Source organism: Sinohyriopsis cumingii, chromosome 2 (genome assembly GCF_028554795.1).
Source record: "Sinohyriopsis cumingii isolate HCF-2022 chromosome 2, ASM2855479v2, whole genome shotgun sequence".
Classification (NCBI taxonomy): Eukaryota; Metazoa; Mollusca; class Bivalvia; order Unionida; family Unionidae; genus Sinohyriopsis; species Sinohyriopsis cumingii.
This window is the reverse complement of record NC_142962.1, coordinates 73,269,650-73,297,120: the sequence shown is the minus strand read 5'-3', so window position 1 is coordinate 73,297,120 and position 27,471 is coordinate 73,269,650. Positions and strand designations below refer to the sequence as shown.

Genomic DNA, 27,471 nt, shown 5'->3' with positions numbered 1-27,471 from the left:
TACTTGTTCTCATTGGTAAAGTATCCGTCAACATACTGTCAATGATACGGAATTCATGTATCAAATCATCCATATCATGCATGACGCCAGGCAAGTATGATCGTATTTGATCAAGTAATTTCTGTAGTAAGTTTCACTTGCTGTTTTACAAGCATCTTTTTTTTCTTCAAATCTAGGCTCAATTCGTTTTACAAGCTGTTGATAAACTAACGCCAACGCCTGATATTATTAACAAAAAACGTATTCAATGCTGCTCCGCTGGAAACTATACCAGTGCCTGTTACCAGCAATGGTAAATAAGAAATTACCGATACCACTTTTACACGCCAGAGATTTTGTGATAACATTTATAACACTGAATTAACGCACCAAGTTCAAATTTTAGAATATCCTCGGAACATGGCTGAAGTCAATGATTTGTTTTATCATTACTGTTATTTTTTTACACAATTGTTTTTTACACAATAGTGTTACACAAGAGTAAAAGTCAAAATATCAACAACTGTATCAAGAAACTCACGATCAGGATCAGCAAGAAAGTTTCTGTAAAATGACAAACTGCGTGATGAATTTGGTGCGGGAGAAGACGTATTTTTGATCAGTCAAAAAAGAGCATCTTTGTGAAGGAGCAAATTTCTGGCGATCTATGAAGTACACATTAACTTGGGCCAAAGAACAATTATTAGATTTATGGGGACAGGCGCGTATCAAATCGCCATACGGCCATGATCGGTAATGTCTTTTCGAGAGGAGAATTTTATTCTTAATTAAGCATTCGTTTATTTAGCCAACAGAAGACTGGTGGAGACAAAAGCTAACTTCGATTCCATAATGTAAATGTCAAAATTGAAAGATCGCAGAACACTGTTACTCAAACTACAAGGTCAAGTTGACCACGACTTTGGCGCCTCTGGAAAAAGGTGGCAGATATATTTGATTCTGATTGGTTACGCTAAATAAAGGGCGTGTTTCTCACACTAAATGTCCTAGTTTTAATATCGCCACATAGAAAATTTTAATCAGTCTAAGCTTTTCTGCAGGAGAAAACAGGTGTAAGAAGACTCAGTGAGTAAATCTGGGAGAAATTCTCTCGTAAAACTGTTGTCCAAGAGGACTGTTGTCGAGGAAAACCGACGAACAAATTTGGCGGTAGAAGCGAGTAACGATGAAAGCTCAAAGGTATCTGTGACAATTCCATGTAATTTACTGATGCCATATATAATGCTTTGCTGAATTTATTTACTTATATTTGCATGAATCCATTTGCTACCTTCGTATATCAGTTTGCTTCATGAAGTATAACTGTGTTGAGTTTATGCATAGGAAGTTGTACATTAATTTTTAGATAAGTTTGACGAATTGTTTGAATTAGTCGTCTTGTTTGCATAAGAATTAGGTTCTAAGAATTTCATGCATTACATTAGTAACATGAGTTACGAGAATCCGTTTGAATTCACCGAATTTAGAAGATCTCACGTATGATTAAGGTTGAGTGTGTATTGACTGAAATGACGTAGTAAATCATATAATGCATCTCATTCATTCACTTGTATAAATTGAGGCTGGCTCGGAACCGTTATGCCTCGTGTGGTGTTATGCGTGAGGAATTTGCCATTAAACTAACTAGGGTCATTATAGGACATGTGGAGCCGACTGATAGACTTAGCATCTGTTTAGTAAGATCTGATAACGAGAGGGGGATAACGAAAACCCCTGTTATCATAAACAGGTTTTGGAGGTAGAGTAAAAAATACAACAAGGCGGGTTTATAGGTCTACTTTTGGCAGGAATAGTGGGCAGTCTACTTCCAAATCTGCTAGGAATCGGACGAGGAGAAGGTCGCGGTCTGATGATACCAGGAACCAGGCATTAAGCAATGGTCAAGCTAACAATCGTCAAGCTTTAAGCAATTTTTATATACTTGACAAACTAAAACTAATAAAATATTTTCATGGAATTTATTCTAAAGATGAGTTAACAAATGCACCTGTAGCGACAGAGTCGCTATGATCAAGTGTAATTAATATACAAGATTTCAACGACGGATCAGGAACGCATTGGGTAGCAGTTTACAATAAGTATTATTTTGACTCATTTGGACTTCGATCAAGCGATAACATTATTGATTTGATGTTTGTAAACAGCTGTATCACTTTCACAAAAATAATTGATTTTCGGTAAATCATAAAATTAAACCTCATTATTTTTTGGAAATGCGATACCTAACATCATATTTGCCAGTTGCTGGTCTGTCGTAATTTTTTTTATATCAACAACTGTGTTTCTAATGTTGTAATCAACAATAATAAAATCACCGACTGAAATAAATTCGTCGTCAACGACTTTGTCTTTGTCAAACGAAAATGGATCTTCGTTTTCAAGATAGTCAAAATTAATTCTTCGTCGTTGCCAACAATAGTTTCAGGTTTGTTGTTAAACAAACTTAATTCTTCTTTGTCAACAATAGTTTTATCGTTCGAGTAAATACACCTCAATCGTTCCATCACATCCATATTTGATTTACTTTTGTCTAATAAATAAAATAAATATGGACGATTTAAGATATCACGAAAAAGTGGATATTCTAAACAAAGACGAACTTGAAGAAGCAGTTCGAAGATGTTTAATGGAAGATTATTTTGATGTTGTTGAGGTCATAATCTCGAAAGGAGAAAGTGACAAGATACTCCTGACCGCAGGCGAAAAAATGTTGGAAGACAATTTTATCATAGTAGTAAAATACACTAGAAATGACGTAATGAACTATGCCCATTCCTGCCTGAGCAAAAGACAACTGGCACAAATTATCGGTACGTATTGTGAAATCTAAACAAGATAGTTTCAAAGGTTGAATTTGATGTGGCTGATTTATAAATACCATCAGCAATTTTTTTTCTGACATTGGAGTAATGTTGAAGTATTTCGCAGCAGCGTAAATTGACGGAAATTTTTATTTCTTCATTTGTTTCAAATTGAATAAGATAATATTATTACCATTACGTTCAAAATTACCACCACAACAACTTTTTCCTTTCTTTACATTCACTTTTTGAGTAACAAGTTCAAGATTTTCCAACTGATTGTCTGTTTTGATATTATTGATGTGATTGATCACCAAACCATTCGGAACTGGTTTATGAAAAACTTAAAAACCAAATCTGTGCGAATGATAAGCAATAAAATTTGTTTATGTTCCTCGAACACTCACCCGTAAATAACAATGCTGAGTTATTCCACCAACAACATTTTTTGTTTTGTTATTATGAAAAATTCTCTTATCATTCGCTTCATAGCGATTAAATACTGGATGTGGTTGAGATTCATCTTGTAAACCAAGATTTGCAATATTGTCATCAGTAACTGCACCATTAACTCTGTACACTCTCACTTCCTCTGGTCTATAGCCACAAAACAGCGAGTAAATAAAATATTTCCGAAACATCCACACAATCTCCATCTTTAGATTTTACGCTGATTTCAAAACCCGCTGGCGTCGCTTTACCAAAGGGCGTTTGTGATTTTTATGGGAATAACCGATCTCAGCATCTTTCCAGCGTATAAATTATACTTCGGATGTACGTAATAGTACTCTTGCTCTAGTCCGATAAATCAACCCCACACATCTGTGTTGATACTGATGGACGATGTTGTGAGTATGATGTCACCTGTTCATTAAATGAGCAATTTTTCTGCATGCAAATCATTCCGGAACAAACCCGCGTACACTTTAGACACATACCGGTAGTTATCAAGCGCGAAATTCAAAATGGCCACAGGATAGATGGTTGTTTTATTCCAGCTGGATTTACAAGTCACCAAGCATATGATTTTCTCAGGAAATATAATCTACATGTCACCAAAAGAACCCTTCAGCCGATGGTAGCTGCACAGCCATGAGAAATACCGGTAAGTGTATAACATGTACATCTATGTGTGCAGACAAATTTGCATGCAGATAATTGCAGCTTTTAATGAATAGGTGATGCAGCCCCTCACCCGAAAATCAATATCATCAGGGGTGAAGGGCTGATTTATCGGTCTGCTCTTGCTCGTCTGCGCTTATTTCGTTGTATCTCAAATTTTCTGTCATTATTGTTATGTGTATTTTATATCTCTAATTGTATTTATTTTGACAAATCGTATTAGAAATTTGTAACATTTATAGTATAGAATGCCAAAGATGAAGGATATTGCAAAAACAAAAAGCTTGATTGACGCACCTGTTAAAATTGCAACCACGTTCGAGGGATTTGAGAACAGTTATCGTTATGACAATCATCGAGTATTGGAAAATTTTACGTCAACAAATTTATTTCATTTGCTGCAACAGACAGTTAAAAAAGAATTTGATCTGTACAAGGGTTTGAAAATTCTTGTTCAGTATCGGGTTGTATTTTGAAAGTTGCATTTTACCGACGACGAAACCGCTGACGAAGAAATTGCTGATCTGTATCTTGCAACAAAATCAAAACGAGTTTTACTTGTAACAAATCTTTATTTGCTTGCTGACAAAATTCATCAAGAAAATAATTTAAAAAAATAGAGGAGTATTCATCATATTGTTCATGTTGGAAATTTAAAACAATTCCCAAAGTACTTTTTCATATTGTAACATACAAAATTTTACGCGGTAGTTCATATGTTGCTGCATCAACGTAAAAAAAAAACAAACAGCGACAACAAAATGTTTTCAATGGGCGGTTCTTTCTGCGTTGCATCCGCCAGATAAAAATTCTGACCGGGGTGAAAAATATTTCGAGTATGTGAGTGAATTAAAAATTGATAGTATTGATTTTCCTGTTGCAGAGGATCAAATACCAAAGTTTGAGCAAAAAAATAATATTTCGGTCAATGTGTTTCGTATTAACGAACACAATCATGTTTACTCAAGTTATATTTCCAAAACTGGATCTCAATCAACAATCAACTTGCTGTTTTACAAAAATCATTACTGTTGGATAAAATAACTTTAACGGACTAGTTGGAAAACAGTACAACAAATATAAAGAATGAAACGTTTTTTGTTTTCGTTGTTTGCATGGTTGTTGGGATAAAAAAAAGTTTTAACAATCATTTTCAATGCTGTTCTGAAGTACAGCGAATAACAATTCCTGGCGAAAAGAAAAAATATTGCGGTTTGAAAAAACACAAGCACAAGTTAAATGTGCCGTTTGTTATTTACACTGATTTTGAGTGTTTGTTACAGCCAGTAATCTGTGTGGGAAATAATCCTAATGATTCTAGTACAAGAAAAACTCAAAATCATATCCCTTGCGGAGTTGCTTATAAAATTCTTTGTTGTGCTAATTGAAGTTTATCGCTACCAATAAAACTTTGATCGGTCAAAAGTATTTTCCAGTGGTGGTAAATATTATTTTAGTAAAACCACGATGAACTATTTATTTGCTTGTCGTCGACTAGTGCGAGAAAGAATAAAGTTTTGTATGTATTATTTCGATGAATATTTGATAGTAGGTGATGAGGTTGTGTAAATATTTTTTGTCTAACAATAAAAAATATTTGGTATTATCTAATAAATAAAAAAATATCAGTAGGAGAGGGTATTTGGGTGTTTCTGGATCGAGGCCATAAAAGGGTCCAAGCAAGTTCATTTCGTATAATGGTCACAAATTTTGTTTAAAAAAATCGAAATATATTCTGAGATATAGGCCGGGGATGGGGGTGACCAAAAACTCGTCTTTTTACTTGTTTGGGCCTTTTTTATGGGTCTTGAGCCAGAAATCAATATCCTCTACAACTAAGATTTCTTTGCATAGCATAGCATATAGTTAAACGTGTCTCTGTGTGTGCATGTGTTTGTTTGTTTGTTTGTTTCAACAGGCTAATGTATACTTTTGATATGTATAAATCTCCTGAAGGTACTTTTTAACTTTTTTAAATCTGTTTACACTGACATAACAAATTTAAATATTTAGAATTTCTTCTCGTGTCATAGTTGTATGATACCCAACTAGGAAGGGTACAGTATATACTGCATATGATAGGTATTGAAGGTGTATTTAGGTGTATTTAGGTGTGCACAAATATATCCCAAATACACCCAAATTACATTATATATACATTGTATGTTCTTTGGGTATCATCGATTTGACGAAAGTTGATTTTTAGAAATAAGAATTTTTTTAAAACCTAGGCTAACTTAATACATAAAATCTCTCTGTTGCGTTAGCGGACGTGTGTTGCGTTAGCAAACGTGTATTATTGTTGTTGTTCTAGCCGATACCAAGTGGAGGCGTGGCTAAAGCATATCTTCATGTTTACTAATGTATGAAACACAATTTCACCTATCTTTTTGTTTATTTATTGCAAAAACCAAAGTAATTAAATTTCAAAGAATATTTAATATCTATTTTCCTTTCCTACTCATTTTTTTAAGGATTAGCTCTAAATGGAGATAATTAAATTTCGATTTGAATTTACTTTTATTACCCGAGGGAAGTGCTCATCTCCAAAGGCTAATTGAATGCAGGAATTCGCGGGTTCGAATCCCGACCAAGTCATGCCAAAGATTTTTTTAAAAATTTCACAAACAGCTGCCTTGCTAGGTGCTCAGCATTAAGAGGTTAGTGTTAGGGCTGGTGGGCGTGGTGTCAGGATAATGTGATTGGGTGGGACAATATGCTAAATATCTGCGGCATAATGTCCCAGTGCTAGACATCACTATAAACTGCCACACTGCAGACATCGTAGCGATATGACTGAAAATTTTGTGAAGCTACGTTAAAAATCCAAATCACACACACACACACACACACACACACACACATACACACACACTCCTCTTAAAAGTACTAAAAGTTGGTATAAGTAGACACGAAAGAATATATTATACAATATTTTATTAAATAATAAAATCTATAAAATAAAATAAGCAAATCCCATAGAGTCTTAAATGTTCTATCACAAGTTCAAAAGGTTTGAATGTTCGGAATGAATTCCAATAGACTTGAAAGGGCTGGTGTACCACATGAATGAAATCCAGAATATCTTTTAATGGGTTCTCAATAATCCCAAAATAGCATTTTAGTCCAAAACATCAATGAACACCACTTTGTAATTCCAATGAATAATTTAAATAAATAATTCCTTAAAAATTATACCTGAACACAATTATAAGTGATTTCACAGACTGATCATAAAATGCGAATGAATAAACGTCTACCAAACCTCTTTATATATAAATATCACTTGATCTGCGATGTAATAGATTTCCTACGGAAAAAACAACTAACTCGTAAACAAGATATGGGTTTGAGCTCGAATTTAAGTAAACATCTTGTTCACCTTTTAGAAGCATAAAAAAGTCAGATAGTCACAACTATCAATTATGGATAAACATACGCAAATAATATAGAAATATATGACATTGCAACTAAAATGACCAAATTAAATGATATTTACAGTAAATATAATAAATTTCAAACTATAAAGATGTTCAATCAGTATACACAATTATTATAGGGGCATACGTTTTAATACATAGATTTGTTATGTATTTTTTTCTTCTCCTTTTTGGTTAATCAAAGTCAGTGAATAAAAATGTGTTACGTGTTATTTGTCTTGCTATTGTCTTTCGTTTAATTTTTGGATACGACAAACATATTTTATAATTTATAAGACAATGTGTGGGCCGTTGCATACCTTGTTAGTAATATTGAATCACAGCTTGTAATTGCACATGGACATAACGCAATTGCGATTCTATGTAGTTTTATTTTCAAAAATTTCATTTTAACAACTAAATGAATTAATATATTTTTTCATAAGGGTAACACTAATTTATAACTAGTTGCACAATATTTATTTGGTTAATTTAATACGAAAAAAAAACACGATTTGCATGAAAAATCAATTAAAGTTATGGGTCAATTTATATACCTTATCGTTTGATAGTGTTGAAAGTCGGCCATACTGGCCTAATTTATGAAAGGTTTCGCGATGCTTTTCACATATATTAATAAATTTTCTTTACTGAACACATTGAAAAGTTATTGTGGTTGAAAAATTAAATATAAAGACAATAGCTCATATCTATTTTGTTCTGATTTCGGCTAGACATTTAACAATCGCCACCCTCCATCTTAAGTAAACTGAGGAGCTGAAAACCATTCTATTACCATCTATTGCTTACGTTTTTCTTATATATGTTATCTAAAGAATATAGTGTGCATGTGTATGTGTTTTTTTATATATACTCTAGTAATTGTACTTGTATATTTAAAATCGGCATACATGTAAATGATATCTTAAAGATGAACTGGACAGACATTATTTTAACTAGTGTATTTTAACACCGCATGTAAATGTAGAGTATATTGTCTATTCACGCAAATTTACTTCTCGGTATTGCATTTTTAAACAATTACATTTTTATTTGGGGGAGGGGATACCTTAAGTGTGTCATCAGCCAGAGAGAGAGAGAGAGAGAGAGAGAGGTCTTTTCATGGAAAACAATTTTATTGCAAGGATTATTAAAATATAAATTATAAATTGGGAAGGGTTATGCAGTTTTTAACAAGGAATCATACTTTTATCAATAAAACACTATTAAAGCGTATAATTGTAAGTTTATCCGATAGCTAAAGTAAATTATTATATTATATTTGACAGTCGTAAAATAGCTCCAATGTGCTAATGTTTCTTGTGATGTAATGCAATTCCAGCACAAAAATAAAAAGACCCAGCCTCTGTGGAAAACACCGGAATCAATTATTCGTTTCTTTCTCTGCTATTTCTGCATGAATAAAATATGATCGTTACCAGTGCATAACTACGAGAGGTATCCGATTCATGTGAACACGTGGAAATCGGTAAACAAATACATTTTCGTGTGTTAAGAAAATGAGTTTATTAATAGACGTCGTCAATATTATCTTTGCAACGAAGTCTGGCCAATTGACAGATAAATCAAAGGTCAAAATATCATTGGATAAATCATATAATAGACAGACCTTGCCTTCTATACAAGAGGAAAATATCGACACAATTTGGAAGAAAAGGTTGCATGAAAATCCTACATTATTCAATGGAACAAAATTTAGACTCCAGTCAGCTCATTACAACGAAGGTGACATGACCTTACATTTAAATATAGGAGTGACATGCTATAAAGATTTTCTGGGAACAAATTGGTCTCCAGATGCACTGTCATTGCAGAGTCTGGGATTAGAACAACATGATGACTCCCAAGCCTATATGTCTGATGCTTTGGGAGTTGGAGCCATGTTGAGGACGGCCGATGACAAGATGATTATACTTAAACGAAGTGATCAATGTGGCGAAGACCAGTTGAAGTGGGATCGACCAGGAGGACATGCAGAACCAAAGGTCTTGTGTAATATGTACACTGATTTAACAAATTGCATGAAAACAGTGAGGTAATGCAGCGGCAGTAAGCCCTTAAAAGCGTAAAAATATGCATGCACAAAACACAGAATGGGAATTCTGAGGAAACAAGTTTTTCAGAACACTGTAAATTATTTTATAACTTCTCCAAGAAAAGTTACCAATATCTAGTTTAGTTTCTTACCAAAAGATATTGTTGAGACTAAGTGTACATAAGCAGTATAACATTCCAAAAAGGGTATACAATTATTCATGAACATCTGCATGGAATTTTGAAATCTATGGTTGCTGCTGGGCAAACAGATTTGGAAAATGCTGCATGAGTCACTGAAAACCACCCAACATCTGTCCCAAACCACCCAAAATTGTCCAAAACCTGCCCAAAGCCACCACAGACATGATGTAAATCAAATGAAACATACCTGTTGTTACACATTGTTAAAACTTTTCATCTTCTTTAATCACACCACTCCAGTGGCCTAGTGGTTAGAGCATCCCCTCAGATGTGGGAGGTCGTGGGTTAGATCCACGGCAGTCATACCAAAGACTTATAAAAATGGTACTAACAGCTGCCTCACTTGGCATTCAGCATTAAGAGGTTAGTGTTAGGACTGGTCAGCCTGGTATCAGGATAATGTGACTGGGTGGGACATCATGCTACATGTCTGCAGCACTGCCCCAGTGCTAGACATCACTGTAAACTGCCACACTGCAGACATCATAGTGATATGACTGAAAAATTGTTAAAGCTATGTTAAAAATCCAGATCATACACACTCCTTTAATCATCATGTTAGATCTGTGAAATGATAGTGTATCTTCAGGTTGTGGTTCAATTAGAATATATGTAATATTCTTATTTTGTGCTTGTTTCATGCCTATTTTATTGTATAAACCAGGTGCAGTGTATTTCTGATTCAAGCACAAAAATGGTACAAATTGCTATCGTGACTTTATATAAACCAGTCTAATTATTAAATTTCAAGCAATGACAATAGCAATTTTAAATGTAATGACATGCAGTATAGAGTAAATAATGGATCAGCAGTTATTTGCACTTTAGAAAGAAAAAGAATCAGTACCTTTACATGATTTTGAAAAAAAAGAATTTATATAAAACATCAAGAAGAAATACAGTATATCACTATAGGCTTTGCAGCAACCAATTGCAAATAAAGAGAAGAACAAATACATGTAAAAATATTTATAATGTTGTGTATGTGTTATTGTTGTCTTCTAATGATATATTTGACACTGATGGTCCATTATTTACTTCACAATGAGGCTGTTTTCACCTGGAATGTATTGACTGGCCCTGTTTTGACTTGATAAATAAAGATTGGCAATGAATCCAGTAACATTTGTCCCTCTTGTTTCATTTCCATCCGATGTAAATACCAAATGCGGCATAATTTGTTGTCTGATTCCACAAAATGAAAGATGAAACTGCTACCATATGTTGGTGTGTTGACAAAACAGTGATTACTTAATCTGATAATGAGTAGCCAGTTTTGATTGGTGTGGCTTCGTACTGACTCAGTAGTCAACTGCCCAATTATATCGAGATGATTCTGGCACCATGCTATAGGTAACCAGAGAGGTTTTATGATTAAATGTTCTGTGCTGGAAAATATATAAAATCCAGTTATAGTTTTATAACATGATCATTTCTTAAATATTATTTTTAATTTGCCCTGCCAGGTTTTTGTGTCTTGGGAAAATGGTTTCCCATCATTAATAGATAGTTGTGCCAGTCTCATGGGCAATGGAATTTTTCTACCCCTGGTGTAAGCAGGCTTTATAGCATAGACAACTTGTGAGGTTTATGGGTGTGCCTCTCATGCATTCAGGTTCTGTACATTGAAAAATGCATTTCTACTTAGTAGAATCCTTGTGTTATTACTATCAAAGCCTTGATTTTGAACAAAAGAAGCTAGTCATTTTACTTCACTAATTTATTTATTGATATGAATGTTGAAATGTCTTACAAAATAATTTTAATAAAGTGAATAGTATAAGCTTACATTCAACACTAAAGATTATTACAAGAATAAAGACCAAATGATTGAAGGAATCTTGATTTTTACATTTTTGTAAAAAAAATTCTTTTTAGTCTGACAGATAATTCCCCAAATGAGAGAAAGGATTTAAGTTTGTAAAACTAAGTAGAACTATTTCCTCATCCACATGACTGACAAAAGATGCAGTAATCATATTTATGTTGTGTGTGTGTGTGTCTTGTTGTCTTGCACTTGGCATCTCAGTAAAGTTGAATTTTAATTAAATAAAGGTAATTTAGTTACATGTTTATCATATATTTTTAATCATAAAATATGTAAGTAAGGATTGAAACATGGTAAATAATTCCATTCAGACTTTATATTGAACATTCCAAATAGAAATGCTGCCTTTAATTATTCTAAAAATACACCTAATGTTATCCCACTTTAAGAACATGTGTTGCATTTTCTGAAAATGAATGGTTCAGATAGAAAAGATTAAGGGGCAGATATTTTGCTTTAAATGAAACCCTTTTGGTCACAGATGTCCTATTAGGTACCTATTTAAACTACTGTGTGTAAAATTCACATTAACTATTATTGCTTTGAAAGTTGAGAATGTCATGGAAAAGAGAAGGCTAACAATTTCATTTTTTTCAGGACGTGTATGGAGATATCCCCATGGAAATGATCGAATTAAACTCTTCGTCGTCAGAAGCTGTTGTGGAAGAACTTTTTTCTTCAATTATCGGAGAGGTTGTAGATGAAGTAAACATACCTGCTCAATATTTAGATGAACCCAAGATCATAGGTTTGTTTAGAAATACCCTGAATACAGGCAAGCCCAACATGGAATTCCTTGTTGGGTAAGTAGCTTTTCTTTTGAATCTGATCTGAGAGAAACTTTGAGATGTAAATTTACAAGAAGTTAACTTGTGTACGTAATCCAGCACACCCCTTTGCAACTTATGTATTTACTGTATATACTCACGATAAGCCCATTCACGTATAAGCCAACCTGGCCCCCCCAAAAAAAACTGAACAGGTATAAACACTGAAAAGTGCATGACTCAACCCTCAACTCGGAGACATCACAAGAAGCACAAGGTAAGTTCTAAATGCATTTGTTTAGGCAAACTTATATTAACAAAATATACATGTATACTTATCTCGAGGTTGGATTGCATGATTATTAAAAAGAAATGGTATAACTTATTTCAAAAGTAATTTATTTGATTTTCTGTTTTCTGATTGTTATTGCCTACTTTAGATTTGTGTATAATGATGACAAGAATTTAGCAATCGCGAGTTGCTGTAACACTACCTCTTCCTTTTGGTTCAATTATTGTTTTGTTTATGCATCATTGCATTGGACATTTTATATAAGTGCACAATACGGTTCGATTCAATGCTTGTAATTAGGCTAATGACCGTATTTACATAATGGCACCACCGCATGTACATTGTGTGTTTGAACACGCGCTGAATGAAGTACATTCCTTGGAGTCGAATCATGGGCATCACTGTGCTTAACTTTAATGATATCTCCAAAATACAATAATGAAGTTTCAGAAATAATGCTTTGAAAATTATGCTAATACCATAAAATATGAGTTGAAGTTTGCTTTTGATGTAAGCGACCTTACACCATACCTGTCAACTTCACGTGGGGAGGGGGGAAAACTCTTGATTTTTGGGGTCACTCCACGTCTACCTCCAGATATCATAATATCTTCTGATGTTTGCATAGAACTCTCGATTATGAACTGTCTTCGATTTTCATTTCTCCTAAAAAGAAAATTCCTACATGTTCTTTTGCATCACCTGTGAATTATTGTTGTGATGAAATAATGACTTTACTAGAAAAAATTCGCTTCTTCACTAAATAGAATGTTATGTTTAAACTTTATTCACATCAATTAATGATTTTTTTTATACCTGTAGAACAATAAAAAAAAAATAACCAGAAGAAAAAAAACCCACAACAATAAAATCATCGACAATTAATTTCAGTCCCAAGAATAATCACTACCAATGCTGTAACTCCATATGCGGCATAGCGCCATTTCCACCGAAGAAACTTACACTAGTGAACGCCTAGCATTTTTATACCATACATACCAATGTTAAATGCCATCATTAAATTAAAAGAAGGAATGAAAATACATACCACACAGCAAATGTGTCCTCAAAAATCTAATTCAGAATACATATGTTTTATAGCAAACAATACTAAATGCCTTACAGGTTGACAGTAAGGGAATAAGGTCTGATATACAATGAGGGGAAAATAGTTGCCACATGTACATTACCGTGAGGCTGCCTATTTAGGTACCTTTCATTCAACAAAATTGGGAATACTTTATTTGTCAATCAGTTGCTGGTGCTTGCATAATGCACAGTAGTGTAGAACATGGTTTCTTTGAATTATGACGGAGGGCAAGTTGTTTCACAAAATAGTTGCATCGATAAGAATTAACTTTTAATTAGTCGTGCTAGCTTTCTTGCTTGTTTATTTAAGACTAACCTTTAGCTATTGTTCAGTTTAGCCACCACTAAACAGAATATGAAAATAGGGCATGTCCTGGGTGAAAATAGGGCACTTCACAGGGCGAAACGGTGAGTCTTTTTGCAAATTTCACACATGTTGGACCAGGAAGATCGATCAATATTTAGTGAAACGAGGCTTTAAAAATGCCCTGAAAAACCTAATTTTAGGTCCCAATCTCTGTTTTTTTTATTCAGTCTCCCTACTTGGCTTTGGACAAGTTGGCAGGTATGCCAAAACTACAGTAATTGTGCTAATATTATGGGATAATAGGCAACTACGCATCAATGTACTGGTATAGCTGACGGTCAAAATTCCTTCTTAACAGAAGCCAGTTTCAGGGTTTTAATGATTAACTGGCCTGTATTGCTGTTGGAAAACGAAAGACAAATTCACTGACTATCAACAAAGGAGACATTTAAACATCAAGCATTCCATTGTGTGGAAAGTTGTGATGTTTGTTCAGCCAAAACACAAAACTAAAATTGATTGATGTTGATCTGAGTTGTTCTATATGAGAATTTTAGCCTTTATTATTACCACTCTTTGTGAACAAAGTTATGCTGGTTATGTGCCTTGTACAATTAAACATGCATACATTTTTATAAATATTATCTCAAGTTGTAGGACCGTTTATATCATTGAAAATAAGTAACTCATGAGCACATGATGCAACGTAAATGAAACAGCTATTAAAAACTAGCTGAAATGTTATCTGGAAGAATGCAATTTGGTTGAAACAATGAATAAAGCAAAATCTGCATCAAATATGTTTGGGAATAAATAAGGACTTAAGCAGTGTTTCCCTTTACCCTCATTTGTGCTTCAGAGACCCCCAAATTTTTTATTTGACCCCCAGTTTTGATACCAAAGTTTGTTTTTTACTCAGTCTGACCCCCAGTTTTGACACCAAGGAGATTTTTGACTCTCACTCTTGTACCCCTAGGGGAAACACTGTGACTTAAGTGACGCTATGCACACTTTGCACTGTGTAAGTACTGTACATTTTAGTTCAGCCTGGTATCCTGGGTAAACTCAACTGGCCCGTGAATTACGAAGTCTTTATTTACTTTTATTTAATTTCATGTTGGAGAAATCAGAAAATATGCACATGCAAAAAAAAAATAGTAAAATCAATCACAGTACTTTATAATAGTTTAACAAGTTGGGTCACTGAAAATGATATTTTTTTTACATGCATATGTCTTAGGTCAAGGAAAAAAATATTTTTTCGTGTCCCAAGATTCCACAGACATTAGAGTAGTCAACAAAAAGACCTAAAAACTGTCAAGCTTAGACATAGGCTCATGGATAAGCCCCCCCCCCCCTTCCAGGCCTTTATTTTTTCCTAAATTATTCGGCTTATATGCGAGTATATACGGTAGTTATAAAGTTGCTTTCTTTCTTCTAAACCGGAAACTCATTGCAACATTAGGTCAGATGGACTAAAAAAGGGACTAAAGTGTATACCAGCTCACAGCAGTAGGCATTAATACAGATGGGGTGACTTGGGTGAGAATTTCCTTGTTTATATCAGGTTTTTGAGACCATCAGTCTCCCTCAGAACTGTCAGATTCAGCAATGCAATAGTGACAACGAATATATTACTGACATTAAAATGTAGTTTTGGGGAGGGTAAAACTAATTTTTCTGATTTAATACATATCTGTCACTGTTGCCAGATTCCCTCCTCCAATCACTTTCTGATGTTCCAAAAGTAGTCTGTGCCTTTAAGAAAATGATTGTTTCTGTACCTGGACCTGTTGACCCTATGGGAGGGTGAATTCTTATTATATAGACAATGGTAATTCCATTCTGTAAAGGTGAGTTATGCATTAATGACAGGAAAGTATTATATCATTAAATATAGTTTTCCACCCCCATCCCCTAAAGAGTTTGTTTGCTGACTTGCATTACTACCTGTTTTTCATCAATGGTTACCTGTCCTAAAAATTATGGAAAGTAGGACAGATGAATTAGGTATAGTGATAAAATTTAAGAAATGCTGATATTATTCCAGTATTTTTAAATGAAATATTTTTCTCAGTCGCCTATCAACATTTGTTTTCTAATTTTAAGAACCTCATTTAATGGAGATCAGATCAAGAAGTTGCAAAATGTTAAATTATATTAAGAAACTTGAAAGCTCAGGATTATAATGACATCATAAATACTGTCAGGGAAGCATAACGTATATGTAAAAATATTTTCTTAAGATGAGAAATTTGTTTTGTTTACATTTTTTTCTTCAGTTGATTGATGAATCAAGAAGGTAAAAAGATGAAAAATGAAAATTATTTGAAAAGATAGGAATAGAGGGACATTTTGGATTTTGTCTTAAAGTACTCAAAGAGATTATTTTTCAAAACAGGCTCAGGGCAAATTGCTTTAAAAAATTAATTTGCCCTCATTCAAATTCCATAAGCTCCATATTGTTTTGCTATTATTCTGACAATGTGAAAAGTTCCATACTTTAAGTGAAAGAAGGATATACAAAAATGCTTAAATTTACTCATTTTTATGTTTATTTGCATCTCAAAATTGTGTGAAATTGTCTTCTGAAATTTGAATTTGATGTGATTTCATTAAAATCAAAGTTTTTTCCATAAATGTTATTATGTTAACAATTATAATCAGGAACAAAACAGCATATACTTTAGAATGTTTTAAAACCAGTACTCAGTAACAAAGCAAGTTTACACTTTAAAGTGTATTCAAACATGACATACATCTCAATGACCTACTCTTATCTCAGATCTCGGTAGGAAGAAGACTAAAATCTTTCGTGGGTGATTGGAGAAGGTTTACCATGACGACATGGGGATCCCGTGGTAGTTCATGAGGACTTGGTATTATGTTCAGCGCATGTACAAAGCCTTTGGCCACCACTCTTTCAGCTACAGTGTATCACCTATCAGTTGATCGTCACCCTAAGCACATTCAACTTGATTACATTATTGGGTTGCGATGGAATAAAACAACAGGCCATAATGCTGTCCAATTTGAAGACTGCATAATCAGGTTAGACTTGCATGAGATGTGGTTTCATGCCTCACTCAGATGGCTTTCATAAGCTCTGTGATTCACCTACAACAGGCTACAAACAACAGACTGGTTGTATTTTGGTGTAAAACATGATTTTACGTGTTACTCTCTTTTCATTCTTGTCAGCAGAACATCTTAGATCTAGTACCTTTCATAGTTTAGTTGACTAGGTCTGGACTCTTATGTTCAATGAAGAAGAATGTGTTCCCTGGGAAAGAGATTGAATTCATGCAGTGGTAAGTTCTATGCCTCTTTGGAACAATCCTACTGTAGACTATTCATTTGCTGGCAGAGTTTTGCTCATTATGGCAGCAGATGTCTTAGTCCTTGGTCGCTTTAATGGGCTCTCATAACAATGTTTACCTGGTCCAAATGGAATCCAAACATTGACAATTGGACCAAACCATTTGAGGTTGCATCATGAAGGCATTTTGGACTCGCATTGGTGATATCTCTGCGTACACATCCACAGACAATCATGATCACTATGGATGTGAACACAGTGGGCAGAGGGAGCATGTCTTGGACTTGCATAGGAGCCTGGCCCTCTCAGGATCGTTATTTATGTGTCCACATCATCAAAATGGAAAATGCTTTTTAGCCTGTCACTGGTGGCTGGTGAACCTACATGGGAATCGAGTTATCACTCTGCCCGATAACTTCACTGTGGTGACTGATTTCAAACAGCATAGTGGAACAAGTACCCTGACCTTTGTTTTCTTGTTTGGGATTTTCAGAAGTGGTGTCCACTTATTTTTACCTCTCAGACAGGAACACAAAGATATATCAGCACAGACCATTTCATCCTGGATTAAGTGGATTATTTGCACTGCATATAGAGAAATAACACCAGCTCAACGATAAAGCTAATGAGGTTGCCACAAGCATAGCATTGGACTATTTGTCCTCTAACTGGCATTATCCAGGCTGTGGGAAGGAGATCAGAGTCAACTTTTTCTAGATTTTATCTAAGAGATCTATCATCAACTCAGTCTGGTAGGACTTTTAGCCTTGGTGCAACAGGTCACCTTTCAAGGTCATTAGGCAGCTTCATAAGACATGGCTTCGTGACCTCTGTTGGATTTGCAGGAAGGAATTTTTGCCTTTTGAAGCTTCTCACTGACAAATGGAGTCTTCTCCAATCAGGTTATCTAGAAGCTGTTTCACATACTATAGGGGATCAGAATTGGCATCTCCAGGGTAAGAGGATGTATCTTCCTTCAACTCTTACCTGTTCTCCAAAAGTATTGATTAATGTATTTAAAGAATGTTTTTCTTCTTGTAAAATATGTTTCTTCATGAATACTTACCCAATCATAATAATATACAGCCTCCCTGCAGTTACATCCATAATGAGAGCGTGCCTTTCACTCCAGTAGTAACTGAGATATTCATAGGATTTGGTGCCATTCCCTGTACCAAGGGGAGATCACTTTGCCTGACTGCACCCAGGTGGACAGATGACTTTCAGATTTTTTAGCTAAAAGTTTTTAACCTGGGAGGACTGGATTTGCAAGGTAGTAGTAGTTCTCCTAAGTTATTATGATTTGGTAAGTATTCGTGAAGAAACATTTTACTAGATACAGTTAATTTCCTTGATGAAAGATCAATGTAATAAAAGTTTATCAGCTTTTTAATGAAAATTGTTTCATAAGTTAATAGGGAAGAAGATATGTGACAGTACATTGTACACCAATTTAGCTGATACTTTTTAAAGTTTGTAACCTTCAGAGATGTTATATATCGTATTACATATTCATGCAGTCAGAGAGACAGGTACCACAGTAGTGTGGCTTTAAAAACAAGGTTATAGTCAGCTATAAGATGAAAAAATAATAAACTGTACATTTGAATTTTTTTTATTTGCTAGTTTATTTTGTTTTTGATGTTATTTACACATCTGTATAGCATTTGTTTAATATATTAAACTTTCTTTGAAGTTATATCATACCAACCACATATACCTTCTTTTACCCAAATGGTAAGAAAATCACACCCTACAATATGAAAATGGAACTTAAGTCTTAAAGTTGAAAGTTGAATATTACTTGCCTTATTTGGTACAGGAAAATTTTTCATATTTTAGATGCAGCCTGAGCTCTAAAGAGGTCATTAAAAGATATCACGAAGGAGTCCAAAAAGAGTCTTTTGAATCTACCAACATCAGAGCAATCTCCATGGAAGATGTGCTTACAATTCAACAAGATGACCCAGAGACTTGGGAATCCTTTGCACCAGGGGCCAGGGGTGTTATAATTTTGTACAAGTTGTACCACCACCGGTTCACTCTTGGAAACAAATGATTCTTTCTGCATAATTAGTCATCATATGTAAACTCATTATTTTTAAAGCAGGGTTCATTACGAATAAGTAAAGAAGATTATATTACTGAAAAGTAAGTATACAATTTAACCTGGGATCATTATGAACTTGGATTTAGTAGATTTTAGATAGAACCTGTGTACTTTTTATCTTAAGTATTTAACAAAATGTAGATGACATGAACTAATGTCAGTGGTCTTGTGGTTTTAATATTGGTGGATGTTTTTTTCGTATGCACACTCACTCATTTTTCTGACATTAGCCATTACATGTAAATTTACTGGATTAATGCAGCTGACAGATATAACGTAAAGACCATGTATTGTACACTGATGGTCACATGTATGCTAGTTCTTCATAAAGAGACTGATAATTAGGTGCAATGACTAATTGGCTATTAATTTCCACATTTTTTTCAAGACAAGTGGAATTTTGTTCTAAAGCAAACTCTACTTGGCTTTATCCAGTCTCCATTATCGTATATATAAACACGAACATTTTCTTTCTTTCTGTCTTCCTGTCCGGGTTGTCAGATAAGAGGTCACAACTTTAACACTCGCAGCAGCATCGCAAATGTGTTTTTAAAAAAAAAATTAAGTTCAAACTTTCCAAAAAACTTCCATATTTTGTATTTGCCTTACAGCACATATCAACATCAACAATTGGGTTACTAACCTGCCTTAAATGTGGAACACCAGGCAGCCAGGCTAAGGTGGATAACTTTTGTGGCTAATTACAGCATTCACAAACCCGTGTATTGCTCCATAATGTTAAAGGCATCCATTTTGTATAGACACATTTTTAGATTTATGAGTATTATGAGTGACAAAATATTGTGATCACATTGTTGCTTCTGCTCCACCTTTGGAACACTTCTATTGTTGCATTTGAAATTTTGAATAATATTATGAATTGCATTTATGGAAAAATGAGTGGCATTTAATGGTGGATTTTAAAACTATTTACTAGTAAAGCATGCTGAACATTTCACCTTAATGTATTGTAATGCCTTCCTAAACTTGTTGCCAAAATTAACTTTTGAGTGTTTCTACCATTGACATGATGTATACTTTGCATATCTTTGATAAATCATTTTAAAATGTGCTTGCTTGAAAAATGTCTATTGAAGCACAAGACTAGAAGAGCTTATGGGACTGCTGTTGTCCATTATGTAAACAATTATCCCAAGGTCTAGATACCCTTAAATGAAAGTGGTGTTCAGATGTCCAGAATGGTTGCAAACACAGCCATTTTAAAAATCTTATTGTTACTTCTCCTTAATAGTCACATGTTGTTTTACTTAAAACTTCTTATAATGTCTGGTTGGTCTGAAATGAAAATGGTGCAGATCTGACATTCAATATAGCTGCAGTGACTGCCATATTTAAAAGTTTATCTCTTCTCCTCCTTATGTTAAAATCATGGATGGTCATATGAACATGAGGTTTTCTCTAAAAGGCTTCATTTGATGTGTAATTGATCTTCATTGAAAAACAGTGCAGATCTGATAACCACCATGCCAGTCAGCTTGAAAATCTCCTTATTGCTTCTCATATCAGCATGGTATTTTCACCAGAAGACTTCGTTGTGAATCAAGTTGGTCGTAAATAAAAATTGTACAAATCCAATCTCCAATATGGCCATTGCAGTCATGATCTTGACAAATTTTTTTTCAGTTCCACGTAGTTGGAAAATCATATCATCATTATGTTTCCCAAGAAGACTTCTTATGATGTCTAGTTGATTATAAATGAAAATGCTGCCAATCATACCTCAAATATGGCCGTCATGGCATACCATAATCCCTAAAGAGAAGTGAGTGGTTTTAAAAAAAAACCCTGAAACTATGAAGTTTGGGATCTGTCATAGTAAAACAGACTGATAAACCATCTGATAGATTGGATGATATAAAAGTAATTAACATAATTAATAATTAATTAATTGTTGTCAGTGGTAATGATAAATTAAGTGTAATAATGATTTGGACCAAATATAAATAACTTTACATGTCTGAATTATGTTTGTTTGCTTTTTATTATATGTGGCCATTTCCTTACATGGGTTAGTGTACTCCTTAGGGGTAGATTGATACAAATGCGCTTTCATTTCTCAGGATACAGGATGTTCATTGGTTGTACTTTGTTATTGAAAACACCCTTCATGTTTAAATCTCAAGCATATCTTTATGTAATGAACTTTTTTTTATAAATTTAAAACTTAAATCATTCATCACCTACTCATGTCTGGGTTTATATTACATGTATATAAAAATTGTACTTTTTTATACAAGTTCATGGTTCATACACTGAGGGTTTGGGTTTCGTTGTTTTGGTTGGGATCAAGTGCATTAATTAATTGGGCAGTATACAGGATGTGATAAAACAATGTATACTTGGGTTTCTGCCACATTAATTAATCTCCGGTGGTTTACAGGCTGTGATATGTGTACAGGGGTTCCACCACAGAATGTTGTAACTCGGCCTTATTGTGTTTTTTTTCTTCTCCAAGTTATCGACTTTCAAAACTACTTGTAATATTGCATTGATGCTGTTTCACAGCATCATGCCACATGATGCATTTTTGTCTTAAAATAAGTGCAATTTATTTTTGTAACATGTTGAGAAAATTTTGTTTTTATATGCTACACTTATAAATTGATGCCAATGAAAAGTGTTTTTAGCAGGTAAGACATGTTCTGTTTATACTTCACATATCGTCAACTTGAATCTGTCAAAGTACCAATTATCTCAGTAGTCCCAGGGGCTCTGACTTGCTTGTTATTTAAATTATCAATTACTGTGCCAATTATGATATCTAGTGATGAGATGGAATCATCAAGGCAGTTTTTGAGTGTCAGCATCACATAATGTAATTGCCATGATGCATGAAAAAGCACATTCACATTTTATATTCTGCAGTAATTTTGACATTATATCACATGATGGTTTAACATTTGAGGTACATGTGTATTGGGGTATTTTGGGTGACGTTTTTGTGGTTTGTTGAACAAAACACTGTGATACATTTCCTCACCTGATTGTTAGGATATCGCATGTACCTGTGTGTTTCATTTTTGTATGACACAAGCAGCATAATTGTAGAATAGTACATGTACCTGAGTTTAATTTTTTTATGACACAAGCAGCATAATTATAGAATAGTACATGTACCTGTGATTCATTTTTTTATGACACAAGCAGCATTATTTCCATTATCAGCTGACTGGTAGTATAGTACATTTACCTGTATGTTGTTTAAAAATTTATTTCACGACACTAGCAGCATAATATATTTCATCACCTGATTGGTAAGGTATTACATGTACCTGTGTTTTATTTTTTTATGTCACTAACAGCATAATTTTAACTATTAGCCAATCTACAGAGGGATACTTGGCACAGTTAAGAACTACATTCCTTTTCCAATAGTAATACTAATAATGATAATGTAAAAATATGAAACAAAGTCAGAAAAACATGAGGCAGTTCACTATGTTGTAATACCTTCACGGTATTGTGAATGGAGTTTGCATGCATATTGTTCAATTAATATGGGTATATTATTTGATGTTAAACATTGAAATGTGAGATGATGTTTGACCTATGAGACTTTGACATATTTGATCATGTGATTTTTATCTGTCACTGAAAACATCTACCACATGTGAATTACTTCTTCCATTTCTGAATGTATGCCACCCACCCACCATTGTTTAGATCTCCGTCTGCATCTTTTATAAATGTGTACTCTGTTTTATACTAAATGTGAGTATAAAACCCTGCTCTGGTCCTCACTTTTGTCAAGAGTATTAATGAATTTGTCAAGGAATTCATCTAAAGACATCAACATTTCTACAAGCTCTAGGACATCAACATTAAGTGGAAAGAAGTTTGCATGCTAGCAGTTATTGTGCCATATTCATTTGCATGTTGGACCATGCGTGTCGTGCTGGAATTTCACATGAATAGTTTAGGAAATGAATTATCTTACCTTTAATGACTTTGGAATATCAAAGCCAGAAACAGGATGTTAGTCCGTAAATTAGTGACTTCGTCCATCCGGTGGAATTTTGTTACCAAAACAGTGGAGATGCAGGATAATGATGGAATCAATGTGTCCGGCCAAAGAATCACATTTTTCTTGTCAGACTTTTGTTGAACAATAAGTTAGAACTGATGTTACTGTTCATTATTGTAAGTTCTTGGTTATGTAGAGCTTATTATTTAACTTTAATGTGCAAAATAGTATGCATTTGATAGGGTCTATTTCTAACCATATTACAACTCATTGCATCATCAATATGTTGTACTCTCACTCGATTCGCATTGAAATTCACTTGTCCGTTTCATTCAGTTCTACTTAATCATAGATATAAATATATAAATAAGATTAAAAGTAAACACACACCACAGACATTGAGAGGACAACTTAATTCTGTCTAAATTTTGTGTTCAGAGGGATTTTTCCATGCAGTTTGAACAGTTGACTTGGTTACCGCCATGGCTAACCCTAAGAATGATAAACATTGATTGGCTAACTAAGGTCATGTGATGTGAATATGAGTCTATAAATATGAATGCAGACAGTACACTGGCAGATAGCTGTCAGAGCGGCAAAGTGCACCTCTCCCTGGATAACTCATGCACAACGGGGTCCACAAACATAGATCGCACTATAAGGGAGGCGCATGTTACCAAGGGACCTCCAAAAATTGGAAAAAAATCGTTTTGGCATTGAGAAAACCATGGGGGGGGGGTGCGGTGTTAGGGTACTGGTCTGTTTATTGCCTGAATCATTTTACAATCATGTCGATAATAATTTTTAATAACACGCTTTTCCTAATGAAGTTGTTTATTATTCTGTTTAAATAACATTTATTTTCAAAATGTTCAACATATGAAAGATCCTTCCAACTGGTTTCAACAACCATCACGTGTATGCAAGAAAAAATCTGTGTATTATGCCACTGCTTTTTGTTTTCTTGAGGAGTCTGGTTCCCGTAGTGGTGTATAGTATTATCCTGCCAAATCGGGAGTTCACAGAGCAGGGAACTAGACTAATTGTTGATACACCACCAAACAAGATTCATTTTTTAAAAAAACGTACGACATTTATTTTGTGAGACAATTGTCGACGTTGAAACTCAATTTTTGTATTGTTCAATTAGTACAGTATTGATGTCATGATTTCATTGGAAGTAATAATGAAACTTCTTATCTTCCTTGAGGATATCTCTAAGTGCCTGTTCAAGAATTCTCTAAAAATTGCTTACCCATAATGGTCCGTATCTGTGAAATTAAGCTCTTATTTTACGAAGTATTCATTTCGCTGGGCTGCCTTGTTATCTTTGATCACAGTTATGAAAGAGTCGGTTAATTTAAGGTAGTGTTTATTACATCCACAATAACATTTATAAGTGTTTGATTGATCAAATGAGGTGAGTTCATCTGACATCCGACTGGGGCTGCTAGATTTTAAGTTTGTTGGATTTTCGTGCCTTTTAACTTTTCTTTTATTCCACCTCCTTTATTTGATTCAAAAGACACAATTAACATGATAATACAAAGGAGGCCAGCTTTTAATTCAGTGCAACAATACAACAAATACTTCCAGAAGTCAGTTATCAAAACACGGTCGTCACTTAATTAGCTTCTCAGAGAAATGCTCATGGACATAGCTGTTATGGTTGATTGACACATTTTACGTTTAATTTCAAGAGGACACATTGCATTTATGATGATTACGCTTAAAAGGAACTAAAAGATAGAACTAGAACACAAATTTCAATTGATAAACAAATTATTTAATTTGTATTTATTTATTAAAGTACTGCCTTCACTGTGTAAGTGACATTTTCATTGATTGAAATCTCCTTACACATCGTTAATTGGGGTGAACTAGAAACGTTGTTTGGAAAGAAAATGTAAAAAAATCGTATGACCTATTTTTAAATTTGATATTTCTTAGTGTTGATTAAAATTTCCAGGTCCAATCTACCGTTTTCGATGATAAAGCAAGCAATACATCGAAGTTTCTGTTACCAATTTTGATCGCGATTTTCTTCCAGTTCAACAAATAGGGATTAATTTTTTTGGTATTTTCTGATATAAAAAATGAGATCCACACCTGACCCCGCATTATAAGCGGGTTCGCGAGTTATCAGGGTGTGGTGTATGAACATCTAAGTAGAAAAGAATTTCAGCCATGTATTCTAAAACCATCACTTATATTTTTACATAACCGATATTAACTTTGGCAATTTAAAATCCAAAAATTTAGTCAAATTGTTTTGAGAAATTTTAAATAGATTTATTACATTGTTGCTATTGAATTTAAATGCTTTATAATTATTATATAATTCTTTATAAAGCCGCTGATATCTCCCATGAAACTGCTCAAGTACACTAGTACAAAAAAATTTCTTCATGAGATCATGCTGCTATGTCAGAATGTGTTACAGTCAATCTAATAAATTTTGCTGTTAATATACGCATGAATTTAATAATATAATTAATTTCACCATAATATGGTGTATTACATAGTTATCTTTTGGCATTTAGACACACAAGACTGTGTATATTATCAGAAGTTGATATTGTTTTGACAAACACTGTGTTGATGTAAAGTTACCATGAGATATTGAAAGGCATGTTCCATCTCATCTTTGTTATTTATAAAAAGCATTTTTAAGTCTTGAACTCTGGTCTTTTCGATATATAACACACAGGGTGTTACAGGAGTATGGGAACAGTTCTAATATTTTGTTACAGCCATTTTTGTTTCTGTGAACCAGTTAATAATTCTAATATGAATTGATAGACAAAGTGACATCCGATGCAGAGATCTGCAGCTGCCTGTACAGCATGCTGGACACCTGTAGATATATGCATGTGACATAACATCGGTTAGCTGTTAAGATAGTGATTTAAAACTGTAAAAGAAGAAGTAATTCTGCAACTGAGCAAAGAACATACTGTAAAATCTGGGTGCTCTTATAATATATCAAGGTTGGCTTGAATGCAGTTTATGGATGTAATTCTGTTATATACTATAATTTTGTGGTGGTTTCATTGGGGTAAAAATGGCCCTGAAACCATGGAAGACAACACATTATGGAAGACCATTGTCTATGACTGGTGAGCAGGAAAGGGGAAATTGATGATAATGTTTGATACACTTTGGAAGATATTTATGTTATTCAGGCATTAACTCGTTAGCTGTTTGTAACATACTGAAGAAAACTATATGAAGGTCCAATTGGTTTGTGCAAAATGTGTCCTGTATTTATTGATGGCTACCTAAATCAGACTTGGGATAAAACAGCCAAACAACCACATGCCAGATATGAAGAGAACGACTAGAGACATTTGAATGAGATTGTCAACCTGACTAGACAGAAACTAATATAGTTTGGATCAGAGAAAATGAGCTGAGACCACAAATTGCTTTACATAACTGGACCATCAAGAGAGTTTTATATGCATTATTTGTATGCAAAAGGCCCAGTCATCCAGTCACGTCTCTAACTTGGCTAGTGTAACTGGACATTATTGTGCCTCCAAAGTGTTGCCAAAACTTGTAGAACACTAACAAACCAGTACCTGAGGTATCCATCTGCTCCGTGAAAGCACACTGGCACATAATTCCACTGTCTTGACATATTTCCAGAAGGAACTCATCATCTGGACTTTCAACATCTTGTTATCCAAGATTTGTTGCGGGGCTGGTAATTTTAAAAGCCACCGTGTAGTTGGAAATATAGATTTTCTAGTTTAAGAAAAACACTTGAAAAATTTAATTCATAGTGGCATTTAATAGTTAGAAAAACATGTAGAGGTGAATGGAGAATATTTTGAAGTGATATATTGATGTAATCTTCACTAATTAATAACTTTGTTGTATGCTGCAACAATATTCGGAACTTTTAAAGTATCACCTTTTTTTTAAATTTGATATGAAATTGGCACTTATTTAAGATGCTCTTTTTCCAGCAGCATGAGCCTTGTATAATTTACCTGCATATTAGAGCTAGGTACCCATTACAATTCATTATTTACATAATTAAAGAAAGCCTGGTTTGCACTTGCCATTTTAAAATTGAAAAAAATATATATATATCCTGCAGTTTTGTATAACTTTATATGATCGTTGCAAATGTGGATTCCAATAAAATGGACAAAAATACAAATG

The 27,471-nt window shown here is 34.0% G+C and overlaps 1 protein-coding gene across 1 annotated transcript; it reads left to right on the top strand.

Moving 5' to 3' along the window:
- Positions 1-8,704: 8,704 nt before the first annotated feature.
- On the top strand, positions 8,705-27,471 carry LOC149805169 (uridine diphosphate glucose pyrophosphatase NUDT22-like). The gene is made up of 3 exons (XM_089947984.1): positions 8,705-9,348; positions 12,027-12,232; positions 19,046-27,471. Exons 1-3 carry the CDS (start codon positions 8,863-8,865, stop codon positions 19,260-19,262), a joined length of 909 nt encoding a protein of 302 aa, XP_089804110.1. The 5' UTR covers positions 8,705-8,862; the 3' UTR covers positions 19,263-27,471.

Coding starts and splice junctions, on each gene's coding strand:
- LOC149805169 (XM_089947984.1), top strand. CDS start 8,863: ATGAGTTTATTAATAGACGTCGTCAATATTATCTTTGCAACGAAGTCT. Junction 9,349..12,026: donor GAGGACATGCAGAACCAAAG/GTCTTGTGTAAT, acceptor CATTTTTTTCAG/GACGTGTATGGAGATATCCC. Junction 12,233..19,045: donor AACATGGAATTCCTTGTTGG/GTAAGTAGCTTT, acceptor TTCATATTTTAG/ATGCAGCCTGAGCTCTAAAG.